We start from the raw sequence: 13,068 nt of genomic DNA, 5'->3' as shown, positions 1-13,068 counted from the left end.
ACCGCAGTCCACTTCCCGACTATACCCCCTTTTTTTATAAATATGGTACCCCGGCTGGGGAGTTCTGCGCGGGGTAGCGCTTTTTCCCTTTCGACTGCGTCGAGATGTTGCTGAACTCGTTCCTCGGACTATCTGTCCTGGCAGTGCTGGGTGCTGCTGTCCCGAGCCCGAGAGCTGTATTGCCTCCTACAGCGGATGTCCTGAACGGCACATACGTTGGCGTGAGAAACAACAACTACAACCAAGACTTCTTCCTCGGAATTCCCTTCGCGCAGCAGCCGGTCGGGAATCTGCGGTTTGCATTACCGACGCCCCTGAATGAGACTTGGGATGAGGAGCGGGATGCGAAGGCGTATTCGGATATTTGTGTTGGATATGGAGTATGCATGCATCTTGTTCTTTCTAGGGAAGGAGACCGCAAACTAACCCGCGCAGAGTGATTCCATTTGGTATCCGCAGTCGGAAGCATGTCTGACGTTGAACATTATCCGCGACTCTTCCGTTGATGAGGAATCTGCGCTACCTGTGGGAGTCTGGATCCACGGTGGTGGGTTCTATATGGGCTCTGGCGCGGACGAGCGATACAACATGTCTGCGATCGTCGCAAACTCGCATAGAATTGGTAAGCCTGGATTTCGCACTCATAGGAAATTCGTAGACTGACAAGCTGGCCAACTAGGCAAACCGTTCATCGGCGTGACAATAAACTACCGCCTCTCAACCTGGGGGTTCCTTGCCTCGAAGGAAGTAACAGACAGTGGAATTACAAACCTGGGTCTCCGAGACCAACGGCTGGCCCTACACTGGATAAGGGAGAATATTGCTGCGTTCGGAGGTGATCCAGACAAAGTGACCATATTTGGCGAGTCTGCCGGTGGGATGTCCGTTGGTTCGCATCTTATTGCATACGGGGGTCGCGATGACGGACTGTTCCGCGGCGCCATCATGCAGTCTGGTGGCTCAGTCACAGCAAACCCTGGAAATAACACAGCTAATCAAGGGATGTATGATGATATTGTGCGTAAGGTTGGATGTACCGGGGAGCAGGATACATTGCAATGTCTCCGGGAGGTACCATTCGAGGACCTGAATGCTGTGTTCAACGGGACTGGTGGCAACCCAGCGTATTCCTTCTGGCCTTCAATAGATGGAGACCTGCTCCAGGACCGGGGAAGCGACCAGCTTGACAAGCAGGAGTTTGTCAAGGTTCCCATCCTCGCTGGAACCAACACAGACGAAGGCGCCTCGTTTGGACCTAGAGGGATCAACACCACCGAGCAGTTCTACTCATACCTCACGAGTAAGTTGACCCCCCGAATAAGTCTTTTGGCCAGTTATCTGACTATCTCGTAGGTGGCCAATCCGGTTTCAAGTACCCGCCTGCGATCGCGAAGGAAATCCTAAGGCTCTACCCGGATGACCCATCGCAGGGTATTCCTGAATTCCTGGGATCGCAACGAGTTCCATCAATGGGATACCAATGGCGCCGCACTTGCGCTTACTCAGGAGACTACTCCATGCATGCGAACCGCCGACGGCAGTGCGAAGCGTGGGCTGAATCTGGTACTCCCGCATACTGCTATCGGTTTAACACGCGCAGTGCGGAAATGCCTTACATTGGTGGAGTTGGGCATTTCACTGAGGTTGCGTTCGTGTTTAATAATATCGCCGGCCTGGGGTATCACTATGGAAAGCCTTTTGATGGAACCCCCAAGTCGTACGAGAACTTGAGTGTTTTGATGGCTAGTATGTGGGCATCGTTTATTCACGATTTGGATCCGAACTCGGGGATTGACGAGAGCGAGAGGGTATACTGGGAAGGTTATAGTGTGAAAAAGCCGGTTGATTTGGTCTTCGATGCGAATACAACGAGCCATATCGAGCCGGACACTTGGAGGAAGGATGGAATTGATTATATCAACTCTGTCGCAAAGGCGCTGTGGAGATAGGGCGAAGATATAGTTATGGAGCAAATGGGGAGATGCTTGATAACCGTTTGAATTCCTTGTACTATGTCATCCGCTGTATGTTAACTCCATCAACCCGATATGGCGAACGAGATAGTATATATGACATCAGATCAATAACTCTCCTGATCATTCCAGTAAAGCGTTCCACTATGCACCATTGGCCCCGTAGCCGCCATCTCCCATCCAAACTTGATCTTCACCCACTGCATAAAGTGCGCTGCAATCTTGATATGGCCGACATCCGTTGGATGCCACATCGGCCCTATATCGTTCTGCTGCAGGATGCCAGTAGTGTCGAAATAGTGGACAAAAGTTCCGTTATCCTGGAATAACTCGTAGACATTGCGGATCTCCTCCACGAACAGTGGGCCTTGGACGTATGTATCACCCGAAGCTCCGAAGCCACCCCATAGAGACTGGCTCGTTAGTCGCAGGACAAGATACACAAAACAGACCAAACACACCATAAGAACGATCTGAGCCTCTGGCCATATCCTATGAACGTCGCCCACCAGCTTCACATAGTCGTTGTAGTAGTCGGTGCTTGATACATTGTTCATTTCGTTATTGTCGTTTGTCCCAATGTTAATGACAACAAGATCTGCGGGTTGTTGCGCTTTGAAGTCCCATTCTGGAGCATTCTCTCCATGGATCTGGGCAGCCCGCGGCGATGTATCGCTAACCCTGTACCATTGGTGTATCTAGTTGGGTTAGATGGAGCCAAAGCATAGGCAATTTAAATTACCTGGCCCCTGGGATTACCCCAACAGTTTTGATCCACCAAGCAAATTCCTGGGTACGCCTAGTATGCTTGTCAGTTGTGCCAAGGAACGTGGAGATGCAACGCACCGTGAGATGATATTCAACGTTGCCCAGTCCTGCAGCAAAGAGGTACGCCCACGAAGACAGTCCTTCATATGTTGCAAAATCGCCCGAGCTCAAACTATCCAGATTAGTTTAATTTGAAGGTTTAGGTGGGCACGTACGAGTCGCCAATGACCTCAACCATCTTCGGGAACGGCTGTACATTGTACAAAGCAGCACCTAGGTCAACTGCGACACCGGTCAACTGCACTGTGCAAGAGGTTAGCGTTGAAGGGGCAAAAATGAGGTAACGTATCCATATGCCCAGTTTGTCACTACAATAGTTAGCGAGGTTGGATAATGATCAGCCAGGAGTAATACCTCTGAGTTCGAATGTTTTGTGCCCAGCCGCCTCCGTGAAATTGACACCGGTTGTCCAAGGCCCAACAAACTGATACGAATTATTTGCAGTGACATTTGCGAACTGCCAATCCTGGCCTCCGACTCTGGGTACAATCAGCAAGGCCAACTAGCGACAGACATATTGTATTGACAATGAGCGACGTACCGATAGGCAACCAAAACACCATCCGAAGTATGGTTACCGAAGCTTAACGCGAGCTACTCCTAGTTAGCCCATTCCATGGAGAAACGAGGCTTGGTTTCCCACTTTCTTGCCAGTAAATGCGAACTTGATTCCGGCAGCCCTTGGGTTTTCAGTTTCAGAAGTCTTGGAATAGGCGGCCAACTTACGACCACCCTGGATGCTCATTAGAGGGTTGACAGAGTTGATGGATTCATAGACTTACAAGACACATGCTCCTTATCCCATCTACCCTTGTACGATATTTCGTCCGCGCCTGCTCCATAAGTCTTCCACCCTTCAGCAACCTCAGATCCTAGCAGCTGAGCCTGTCCGGGATACGGCTTGAGTCTGGGCTGGCCATTCTCGAGGATTGTCGCCGCGACGATCGATATCGCTGCCAGAATGGCGAGGAGGAAACGCATCGTGCAGTGGCAGATACTGCGGGGGGTGGTGCGGATGGAAAAGAAAGTCTGATGGTTGTAGGGAGCTTGTGTTGTAGGTAGAGAGGCGGTGTTAAGCAGACCGAGGCCTAATCTCCGGACTCTTTTGGGAAGGTGCCACTCGGACAATATGCAATTAAAATGGGAAAGTCCGATTTGAGATAAATTGCGATAAATACTGCGCAGTGCGGAGTACTCTAATGCTGCTATGCGGGATTTGCTCCGTGTTATTCCTGGGTGCACTATACTCTACCCAACATCTGGGAATTGTCTAGCTCGACGCTGAATGAGGCAGCAATGGCAGTCTAGCTATCAGTTGGTGGACATGAGTCTACATATGTCCTGTCTCATTGTCCCGTCAAGTATTTTCTCCGTGCGGTCCTTGCCGTGCACAAAACCGGACATTGTCTTTAGACACGGCAAATACAGTCACATTTCATTGTCCCCGATGAGTCTTTTTCCTGATGGCGATCAAATTCCTCTATGCAGATAATATGTAAGAAGAAGAGCTTAGCAAAGGAGGAGGATAGTATATAAATAAACCTAGGATAAGCGGGCTCATGAATGCGAGGCTGTCGCGGGCTAAATTTCCCCACCCGCATGGACAGCAGCTTTTTAGCAAATAGCAAGAATTATTCAGTAAAGTAACCACATAGGTAAACATCAAAGCGTCCCAAAGCTCCTCCATCGATATTGTGGACCGCTGTTGAATCTCCATATTCCATAACCGACCGCGCCTGTCCATGCAGGGTTTACATTTATACATATGGATGAAAATCGACAACGCCTTTAGCCTCCGAGGATCAATGGTTTCAGGAATGAGATCGTATCCCTGATGTGCTATATGAACGAACAAACGGACGACACCAGGTCCTCATCTGGGAGCAGGATGATCGCCCGCGGTTGAGAATGGGTCGGATTGCTCGTAATGGCGGTTTCTTCTGCAGCATTTGGAGTGGTCATAGTGGAAACCACCGGCGAAGCTAGAGATAGGACTTTTATACAGACAATGAAAGAAAATCCGCGGCCTTCAATTACAGTGTTTTCGTCGGTGTTGTTGAAAGACTCTAAGGTGAAGCCCTGGAAAGGAGTGCATGGAACGCGTACTTATCTATTTACATCGTTGGACTAGTAATAGGTGGAGACCCGTTTAATCTGATGGCGAAGGCTTCCTTTACAAGCGGTGGATAGTTCGCCTTGCCATATTGACATTGATGGAGAGGTAAATATCACCCCTTCACCGATGCCGTCAATGTCGACAGGTGTATATTACTCAACTCGGTTGCCATTCCTAATACGACAGACCCACCGGAATGATAGGCTGCATCTGTCATGAGATAGCATCGAAGCCCATGGTGCTAGCGCAGGGTTATAAATACAGACATTCCTGTTAGTAAGAATTATCAGGTGTAAAAGAATGTAAGAATGGACCGGCAATTTTCTGAAGACTTAGGGCCCTATATTGTACTATTCACTGAAAGTGTTAACAACCTCGCTGACTATTTAGATGCCATGCCCAGAAAAACTTCTACCAGGATGTGGTATTGAGAGCCCTCACGGTTTGAATAAGCGTAGATCTAGGAAATATTCCAATCACTTCCGAGGCCTCAAGGTAAATATTCACTGTGCAGCAAAGTGCTTTTCACAAGCGACATTTTTAACACATGCCAGGCACAGCCCCATCTCATTCCAACACTGATCTAGCCCACCAAGTAAAGTTGCCCTCTGTGCAGTTCTCGAAAAAGCAGAGCACTCGCAGCCGTCATCGCCAATAAATTTATTTTCTTTCATACGCTGTGCATCGATATAAATTTGCTGAAAGCTCTTCTCCGCAAGTGCGTCCGAACCGGGGAGAATGCCGGAATTCCTGACGGCTCGAAGATAGTCGCGTACGAATATACTTGCCTTTTCGCATTCCAAGGGTAGGAAACTGTCGGCGACGTACATGATTGCCCGCTGGACATGCCGAGTAACGCGGCTGTGTTCATCATCAAATTTATCGATGGGGCAGGTTGTTAGTAGATTAAAAAGACGCTCTCTGAGAGTTGTGGCTGAACAGACCTAGCATAGCATCAGAGAACACACCGAGGTCTTCAGATGGGTATTCCCAGCAGCGGAATCGGCCTTTTACAGTCCACAGAATCTTGCGGGATATATCATAAAACTGGTGTCTGAGGTTCACGACGTATGCCAGGTGTAGCAAGTCCCACAGCTGCTCACGGCTTTTGCCCCTCAGTGTATGTGAAAGCCATACACGAGCTGAATAACGCATTGCTTTACCACAATTGTATTCTTCAATCAGGTAGGCGACAGTTCGAAGGCAGCGGGGCGTGGGAATATCGGAGAGATCTGTAGATTTGTGGTGGGCCACTTCGCCGAAGATGCGGAAGGCTTCTGGGTCCTGATGCGGGAGGCTCACAATGGCATGTTTGCTGGATTCGTCTTTGATGGCCAATCCACCTTCCACGGGCGCTTTCACCATCCAGGTAAGGACGGGGGACGCCAGGGACAGGGCCTTTTTAGAGACTAGGAAGGTGACAGTTCCTGAGCAGCTGACCAGAACGTCACCGTCGGGATCGATTTGGACTGCCATTCGAAATGACTGCTTCTTAGGGATTGGATCGGAAGGAAAGGCAAGTTTTCGAAGTGTTGGGGAGCGGGAGAGGAAGAAAAACACGAAGAAGCAGAAGTCAAAGTGAGAAGGAGGAACCTCTCAGAACTGACAAGCAAAGCAAGACTGCAACACAACTGGAAGCTTGCATAGACTTATGTACCGCACAAAAACTTCACATTAAAAAAATTTAATTTCTGCAGCCCACTATCGGCGTTTCTATACGCTCTAATGTATATAAACCCACCTCAGGTCGAATTTGAGTTATCAGCACAAGACCAAGCCGCACTCCCTCCAGTCTCACGATACGAATCAATAATCGCTGTAACAGAGCCATACGTCCCCGCGATAATGAGAAAAGTGCCAGAAATAAGCACAAACGCACACCAGAGCACCATGCTCTTCCACTTCCACGTCCGAGCTGTCCCGTCCTTCGTCCAGTTGTCGTACAGCCACATGCAAGCCATCGGGTGGAAGGCGATGAAAGTGCCCAGCAGAGCTCCGACAAGCGACACCAGATCGTCAAAGACTGGGATGCCGCTTGCGATGACATAGGCTACTATTGTGACGGTGAAGGTGCATCCGAGCCAGACTGACCAGTGGATGGGGGAGTTTGAGGTGAGATGCCTGCTTCCTCGGAGCAGACGGACGAAAATGTATTTGCTCGGAACCTTTACCTGTCAGCTTTACGGGTCATTGCTATCACGATCAGAGGGTTATAGCTTACATGAGTCAACAGGATTGCAGTCACGAACAGTCCTGGAAGGGCGATTCCATACGCCACCTTCTTGACGAGCGGCCCAGCTGTACCCAGGGCCGGGGAAGCAACATACGATCCAGCATAGTAGTAAACGATGATACCAACAATGACGTACGTGGCCGTGACGACACTTTGGCACACTATCAACGCCTTGTTGAACTCACGAGGATCGCGCATTTCAGCAGCAATTGAGAAAAACGCGGGTGTTCCGCAGTACGCGAAAACCAGGGAGGCCATTGCAGTGGAGGCCTCGGCGAACGTAGGGTTACCGAACAGTTTATAGTCGGATTCCCATGGGATATCTTTCGGTGCTGTAGTTGGTCGGCCTTGCAGTCCGACTGCGATAGTCACGGTGAAGACTATGGAATAGGTCAGATCGGTCGAACCCCTCGAAGGATGCAATGGTACTTACCGGCAACTATGATGCAGATTGAACCAATCCATGCCAGCCAGCTAATACGACCAAGAGTCCGGATACTTGACAAGCCGAACGTGACTACCGCAGCAATGGCGACAAATATGGCAGTGCAGGCACCATGCACTGAAAGTGCGTTCAACGAAATTGAGATACCAAGCATCGCCGATCCAGAAACAAACGTGAAGACTAGGGACAATCTCTGTTAGACAATGCATACTCAGGAGGCACAAGATGAAGAAAGGGAGTGTTACAGAGGCAAAATGCAGCGCCAAACACTTCGCGACCGATGGGTCCAAATATCATGCCCCCGGCATCATCGATACCGTACACATGGCGATGGTTGATCTTGAAGACACCCACAATATAATCAGACCAGGTCGTGATAACCCCAATAGTCAACATAATAATGACACCGGGTATCAGGCCTAATTTGTTGAAGGCAGTCGGTATTGACAAAACACCCAGCCCGATCTGAGTTTTGATCATGAGGACTGAGGTTCCCATCCATCCGACCTTTTTGATGTTAGACCACTAATGACACGCAGGGGCACGGAAGACACGAACATTCCGGTAATTAGGACCATCGTCTGTTATGCCACCGAAGACAGCATCGTGCTCATGAGTGTCCTTGGCGTCAAGGATCTCGCCCACCTGTGAGGGAGCAGGCGCAATGTCCTCGAACTCGTCCTCATACTTGGGCTTCGACATGGTCAAGAACGCGAGGAAGGAAAATGAAACTGCGAGAAAAATAATAGACAAATGAATTGCGGGAATTAAAGAGAAGCGAAGGGGACTGAAGGGACAGTTATATACGCCGATCTCGTATCTTCTTCAGACAGGCATGATAAGTAGCCCAAGTCTACTGGCGGTGGCAACAAAAAGTACCCACTACCCCAGACAGATCCACCAAGATTGCTACCCCGGATATGGACGCCCCTCCTCACTGCCAGCAAATCAGAGATCGCAAGATAGACTTTTGGGGCGCAGTAGTGTCGTCCATTACTGGCCAAGTTGCCTCCTTTCCCTGGGGGTGAGGAATGGAGACCTTTTCCAGCTGCCACGTTCAGAGATTGCTTTCCCCATAAGTCAATTATGGCAATGGCAGCCGGCCCTTCCCCAGCCTCCAAAGGGGGTCACAGATAAGAGATTAATCTACGAGATAAGACACCATGCCAATGTTGCAACTGGAGAGATATCTGTGCACCGTAAAGCTGCGTATGGGGCGATAAATGTGCATGATAATCATATGGGCCCATGCTGTTCTTGGGCCATTGATTCGATTGGAGGGAGATCGTAGCAATTTCCCGTCCTGGCCGATTTCCTCCTGTCACGAAAATTAATTAACGCCTGTCGATGACGTTCTAGTCATGCATGGCACGGTCGCCCACGATAAACGAGCTGCGACATCGAGCTCTCCATTTGCCAGGCTTTGTATGGACGTGCGAACTAAGTTGATAAGCCCCTTCCTTCTCCCGCTGTTGCCTTCCTGAACGGCTGCAGCATCCGTGAGAACCGGGAATGTCACCGCGAGAGCTTATCATCCCCGCCGGTTAATCCACGGGAAACGGCGGGAGCGCCTTCTGTATAGATACCGGCTCCGAAAAAAGGTGGACTATTTGCTTTTCCTCGGAGAAACGTCAATAACTGGCCTTCTTCACCCCAGACAATTGTCGTCGGTCTAGGCATCTTATCACCCAGCTCCATTTATGTGTCAAAGTTTAGGCGCAATCAATAACCGGCAGCCGGGTCGCATATGACAGGCGCACCACGCAGATATCTCTCGCCATCGCGGTGGACCGACCTATCACGACAGGCCCAGCGCCCCTCATGCGGGTGTATTGACGGCGCGTTTCCCATGGGCATCCAGACGGCAACAAATCATTATACTATTCGATAGAGTTCAACGACGCGAGGTTTCTGACTGCCGCTCGACGGGAAGCTTCGGTTTTGTGGCGTCTCGAGAGTTCCATACACTCGGCATCGTTAACGAGACCGGGACGGCTGCCGGTCTTGGTGGCTGTTGGGGGTAGCCAATTGGCATGATGACAAGACGCGGTTCTCTTCAACAGCGATAAGTGATAGGTGGTTTTGACTTCTTGTCGACGGAAGCTTGGATTTTGTGGCGTCGCGAGGGTTTCATACACTCGGCATCGTTGACGAGACCGGGACGGTTTCCGGTCTGGGGTAACTGAGCAACGTGGTGATCCGGCGCTGCGATGTAGGTTGGCCCTGGTAGTTGACGATTGATGTTGTCGCTTTTCTGGTCCTTGGTCGATTTCCTGGGCTGTTTTAGAACCTTACCTGAGGTGATAGGCGTTTGCTGTGGCTTTTCTCCAAGGCGTATGAGGCAAAGACTGGTCCCACTGGAGACATTGGGCCAATCTAACATTTTTTTCTTGCGCATTGATGATAGTTTGCCGAGTGAGCAGAGTGGTGATTCCCACAATCAAAACTCCCCATCGCGCCCGTGTCAGGACTCAGCTGTGGCAGCCTCGGCAAGTGCTTCCTTTGCGGAAACGCCCTCCGCTTTGGATCGCGGAACCGCCTTCCCCACTGGAAGCTCTAACCCCAGATAGCTGAGTTGTATCCCAAACCTGGGGCTGGCATGGACGAGTTGGTATTCAGTTTTCAGCCCGGTCGGCATTCGTCGAAAGTCAAATTGTTCATGAGGCCTTCACGATGCCACGAAGGAGTGATAATTATCAGGCGGCGTCGCCTCTGTTTTGATTCACGTCATCTTTGATGTTTTCTCCATACCAAGATTTATCCTGCGCACCGCTGACGAGGTACAATGCAAGAACGAGGACAGGAATCGTGACCGGAGATTTCCTTTGGACTAACATCCCGATAAGTTTCTATGGCGGTGTTGACTCCAAGACAGGAGAGGTGAGCGATCGGCAACACCCTCTGTGTTGAACAGAATATCAAAGGTAAGATCCTGGCGATACCTGGTGGGAGAAGCTCTTGTGCAGGGAGCGGTGGTATCTTGGAACTGCTCCATGCTCGGTGCGCACGGCAGCCCTGGTGTTTGGCCAGCGAGAAGTCCTAGTTACCCTTGGGGTATGGGTTTCGCGCACTATGTTCAACAAGTCGATCCCTGTGTTAGTCGTCAATCCTTCGTTATTCTCCAAGTTCAGCACCAGGGCCCGGATAGCAGATCAGCAGGGCATTCCAACGCTGCGGCATATGCCAATAGTGTCCTGGGTGCTAGAACGCAGAAATACCCGGACCATCTGGATGTCATGATTGCCATTACCGGATGGGCACCGAATGCGAATTGCAATACTGGTAGTGGACGGGTTCCTACTCTCTGCATTGGTTTTCCGGAACTGTATGACTTTGATGACTCCTTATAGCCTTTGCTGGGATACTTTGTTGGCCAGCGAGTTGGAGCAGAGTTTCCTTTCATCCTTGGGTTAAACAATATCACACCCGTACTTAGCATTCGAGAGCCAAAGCCTTTCGGAGCAGCCGTTGCTATGACACCGACAACCCCAATGTTTCAAATTGAAGGAGTCACACCGGAAGCGCAAACCCGACCATCTGATCCTGAGCTGAAGCGTGTCCGGATTACCTTATGTGCTTTGAGGGCGTGTTTGGAGAAACTGAACACCCACGTCGACAACTCAGTCGCACTGACATCTCCGGGAAATCCACATTTCGCATCTGATGAGTTCGCTGGCCTGGTGAAGCTAACAAGGGGGCGAACAAACATCACCATCGACTCAGATGATAATCACGACGAGTCGGGAGGGGTATGAAAGGGCTGCTGGAGCTGGATATATCACTTCGCTGGCGGAATTCGAGGCGACCTTCATCACGGATACGTGCTGGTGTCTGATTGACGAGCCTGTTCTTCCACTAGACCCCAGGAACCTGATGACGAATTCTGCGAAATATGCACATTATGGCGCTGGGACGGCGAGGCGCGGTATTCATTTTGGTAGTCTTGCGGCGTGCGTGGATACGACAGAGTGCAGATACAACAAGCAGGGGATGCCCTCATGGTTGGGAGCTGATTTGTCACCCCGGGATGATTAGAGAGAATACTCCCTGGACAATATGTAAGTGGCCTTTTTTCCGTGAAATGATGCAATATACCGCAATCTCTATTACCTTCCTCCACGGAATGGCCTTCCTGATTTGGTTGTTGGCGGGGATGTTATAAGAACCCCGCCGTATGCTCCTTCCAAACCACCATCACACTCCTACAACTCTCGTCATGCCTCAAGTCTTCCTGTAAGTGTAGAGACAGCTAGATTGACAACTTGGTCACAATCTAATTTGTCAGAACTGGCGCAACAGGCTACATTGGAGGCCAAGTCCTCCACGCCCTATCAACAACTCACCCTGACTATGAAGTCGCAGCGCTGGTCAGAGACGAGGCGAAAGCCGCAGCCGTGACCAAAGCATACCCCAAAATCCGTATTGTCCTTGGAGACTTGGACCAAGTCGAGCTCATCGAAAGCGAAGCCAAAAAGGCCAATGTCGTTGTGCGTGAGTTTCACATACCGTACAGAAAAGCAGAAGTCGATTGCCAGATCGCTAACAGTGACGTATAGACGCCGCTAGCAACAAGCATCTAGAAAGCGTGAAAGCAATTTCCAGAGGACTCGAAGGACGCCAGGATGGTAAACTCTGCACATCACCGAGTTTCCACAGATAGCCGAGCAATAGGTAGCTGATGACCACAACAGCATACTACATCCAAGTGACAGGCGCCAGCGTCCTCGCCGGCCCCGAGATCGACTCCAACACATACGGCGAACCCTCAGATAGAATCTTCGACGACCTAGATAACATCGGCGACCTTCGAAAAATCATCCGCGATTACAGGAACCGCCGCGTCGTGGATAACTTCATCCTTGACCTTGGTGATAAGGGTCCCAAGACGGCGATTATCTTCCCGCCTATTATCTTTGGACGGGGTGAGGGACCGGTGAATCGACGCAGTGTGCAGATTCCTGCTATCGCTCGCGCGACGCTGAAGCAGAAGTCTGGTTTGTATCTCGGTAAGGGGCTGAGTCGTTGGGGCGCGATCCATATTTCGGACCTCGGACAGTTGTTTGTGAAGCTCGTTGAGGCGGGAGCTACGAGTTCCCCGGCGGCAGTGTGGAATGAGAACGGGCTATTCTTTGCTGAGAATGGGTTCGAGGTATGCTTAAATGGCAATGACAAGGTTTGCTTGGTTACTGACGCTGTTACAGGCATTCAAAGACATCGGAGAGCAGGTGGCCAGGGCCGCGCACAGTCTTGGGTACATTCCATCAAGCGAGACTCGTTCAATCAGCCTAGAAGAGTCTAACTCGGTGATTAATGGAGGCGCGGTGTTCTTGGGCTCAAATGGTCAGGGTCGGGCCCTGCGATCTCGGAAGCTCTTGGGCTGGGAGCCGACGAAGGGGAAGTTGGAACAGTACATACAGGAGACTGTCGCTGACGAGTCAGAACTTCTCTGAGATATACAGGTGAGCCAGGTGGC

The 13,068-nt window shown here is 50.5% G+C and overlaps 6 protein-coding genes across 6 annotated transcripts; 3 read left to right on the top strand and 3 right to left on the bottom strand.

The window, feature by feature from the left end:
* Positions 1–104: 104 nt before the first annotated feature.
* APUU_10124A (uncharacterized protein) lies at positions 105–1,949 on the top strand (the record flags this gene model as incomplete). The annotated part of the gene is made up of 4 exons (XM_041696101.1): positions 105–380; positions 436–622; positions 680–1,300; positions 1,354–1,949. The coding sequence occupies 4 exons, from the start codon at positions 105–107 to the stop codon at positions 1,947–1,949; spliced, it is 1,680 nt and encodes a 559-aa protein (XP_041549490.1).
* A 131-nt stretch (positions 1,950–2,080) lies between these two features.
* Positions 2,081–3,782, bottom strand: APUU_10123S (SGNH/GDSL hydrolase family protein; the record flags this gene model as incomplete). Its single annotated transcript, XM_041695990.1, has 10 exons — positions 2,081–2,386; positions 2,435–2,671; positions 2,716–2,772; positions 2,820–2,913; positions 2,957–3,044; positions 3,156–3,280; positions 3,343–3,395; positions 3,445–3,481; positions 3,528–3,534; positions 3,584–3,782. 10 exons carry the CDS (start codon positions 3,780–3,782, stop codon positions 2,081–2,083), a joined length of 1,203 nt encoding a protein of 400 aa, XP_041549489.1.
* A 2,041-nt stretch (positions 3,783–5,823) lies between these two features.
* Positions 5,824–6,393, bottom strand: APUU_10122S (uncharacterized protein; the record flags this gene model as incomplete). Its single annotated transcript, XM_041695879.1, has 1 exon — positions 5,824–6,393. The coding sequence occupies one exon, from the start codon at positions 6,391–6,393 to the stop codon at positions 5,824–5,826; it is 570 nt and encodes a 189-aa protein (XP_041549488.1).
* Positions 6,394–6,659: 266 nt separating this feature from the next.
* On the bottom strand, positions 6,660–8,297 carry APUU_10121S (uncharacterized protein; the record flags this gene model as incomplete). The annotated part of the gene is made up of 5 exons (XM_041695768.1): positions 6,660–7,082; positions 7,139–7,530; positions 7,584–7,775; positions 7,841–8,102; positions 8,154–8,297. 5 exons carry the CDS (start codon positions 8,295–8,297, stop codon positions 6,660–6,662), a joined length of 1,413 nt encoding a protein of 470 aa, XP_041549487.1.
* A 2,291-nt stretch (positions 8,298–10,588) lies between these two features.
* On the top strand, positions 10,589–11,350 carry APUU_10120A (uncharacterized protein; the record flags this gene model as incomplete). The annotated part of the gene is made up of 2 exons (XM_041695657.1): positions 10,589–10,888; positions 10,946–11,350. The coding sequence occupies 2 exons, from the start codon at positions 10,589–10,591 to the stop codon at positions 11,348–11,350; spliced, it is 705 nt and encodes a 234-aa protein (XP_041549486.1).
* A 461-nt stretch (positions 11,351–11,811) lies between these two features.
* APUU_10119A (uncharacterized protein) lies at positions 11,812–13,045 on the top strand (the record flags this gene model as incomplete). Its single annotated transcript, XM_041695545.1, has 5 exons — positions 11,812–11,828; positions 11,881–12,086; positions 12,152–12,220; positions 12,287–12,744; positions 12,797–13,045. 5 exons carry the CDS (start codon positions 11,812–11,814, stop codon positions 13,043–13,045), a joined length of 999 nt encoding a protein of 332 aa, XP_041549485.1.
* Positions 13,046–13,068: the final 23 nt, after the last annotated feature.

This window comes from Aspergillus puulaauensis, chromosome 1, assembly GCF_016861865.1.
Source record: "Aspergillus puulaauensis MK2 DNA, chromosome 1, nearly complete sequence".
Classification (NCBI taxonomy): Eukaryota; Fungi; Ascomycota; class Eurotiomycetes; order Eurotiales; family Aspergillaceae; genus Aspergillus; species Aspergillus puulaauensis.
The sequence above is the reverse complement of the archived record's forward strand: the minus strand, read 5'-3'. Positions and strand labels throughout refer to the sequence as shown.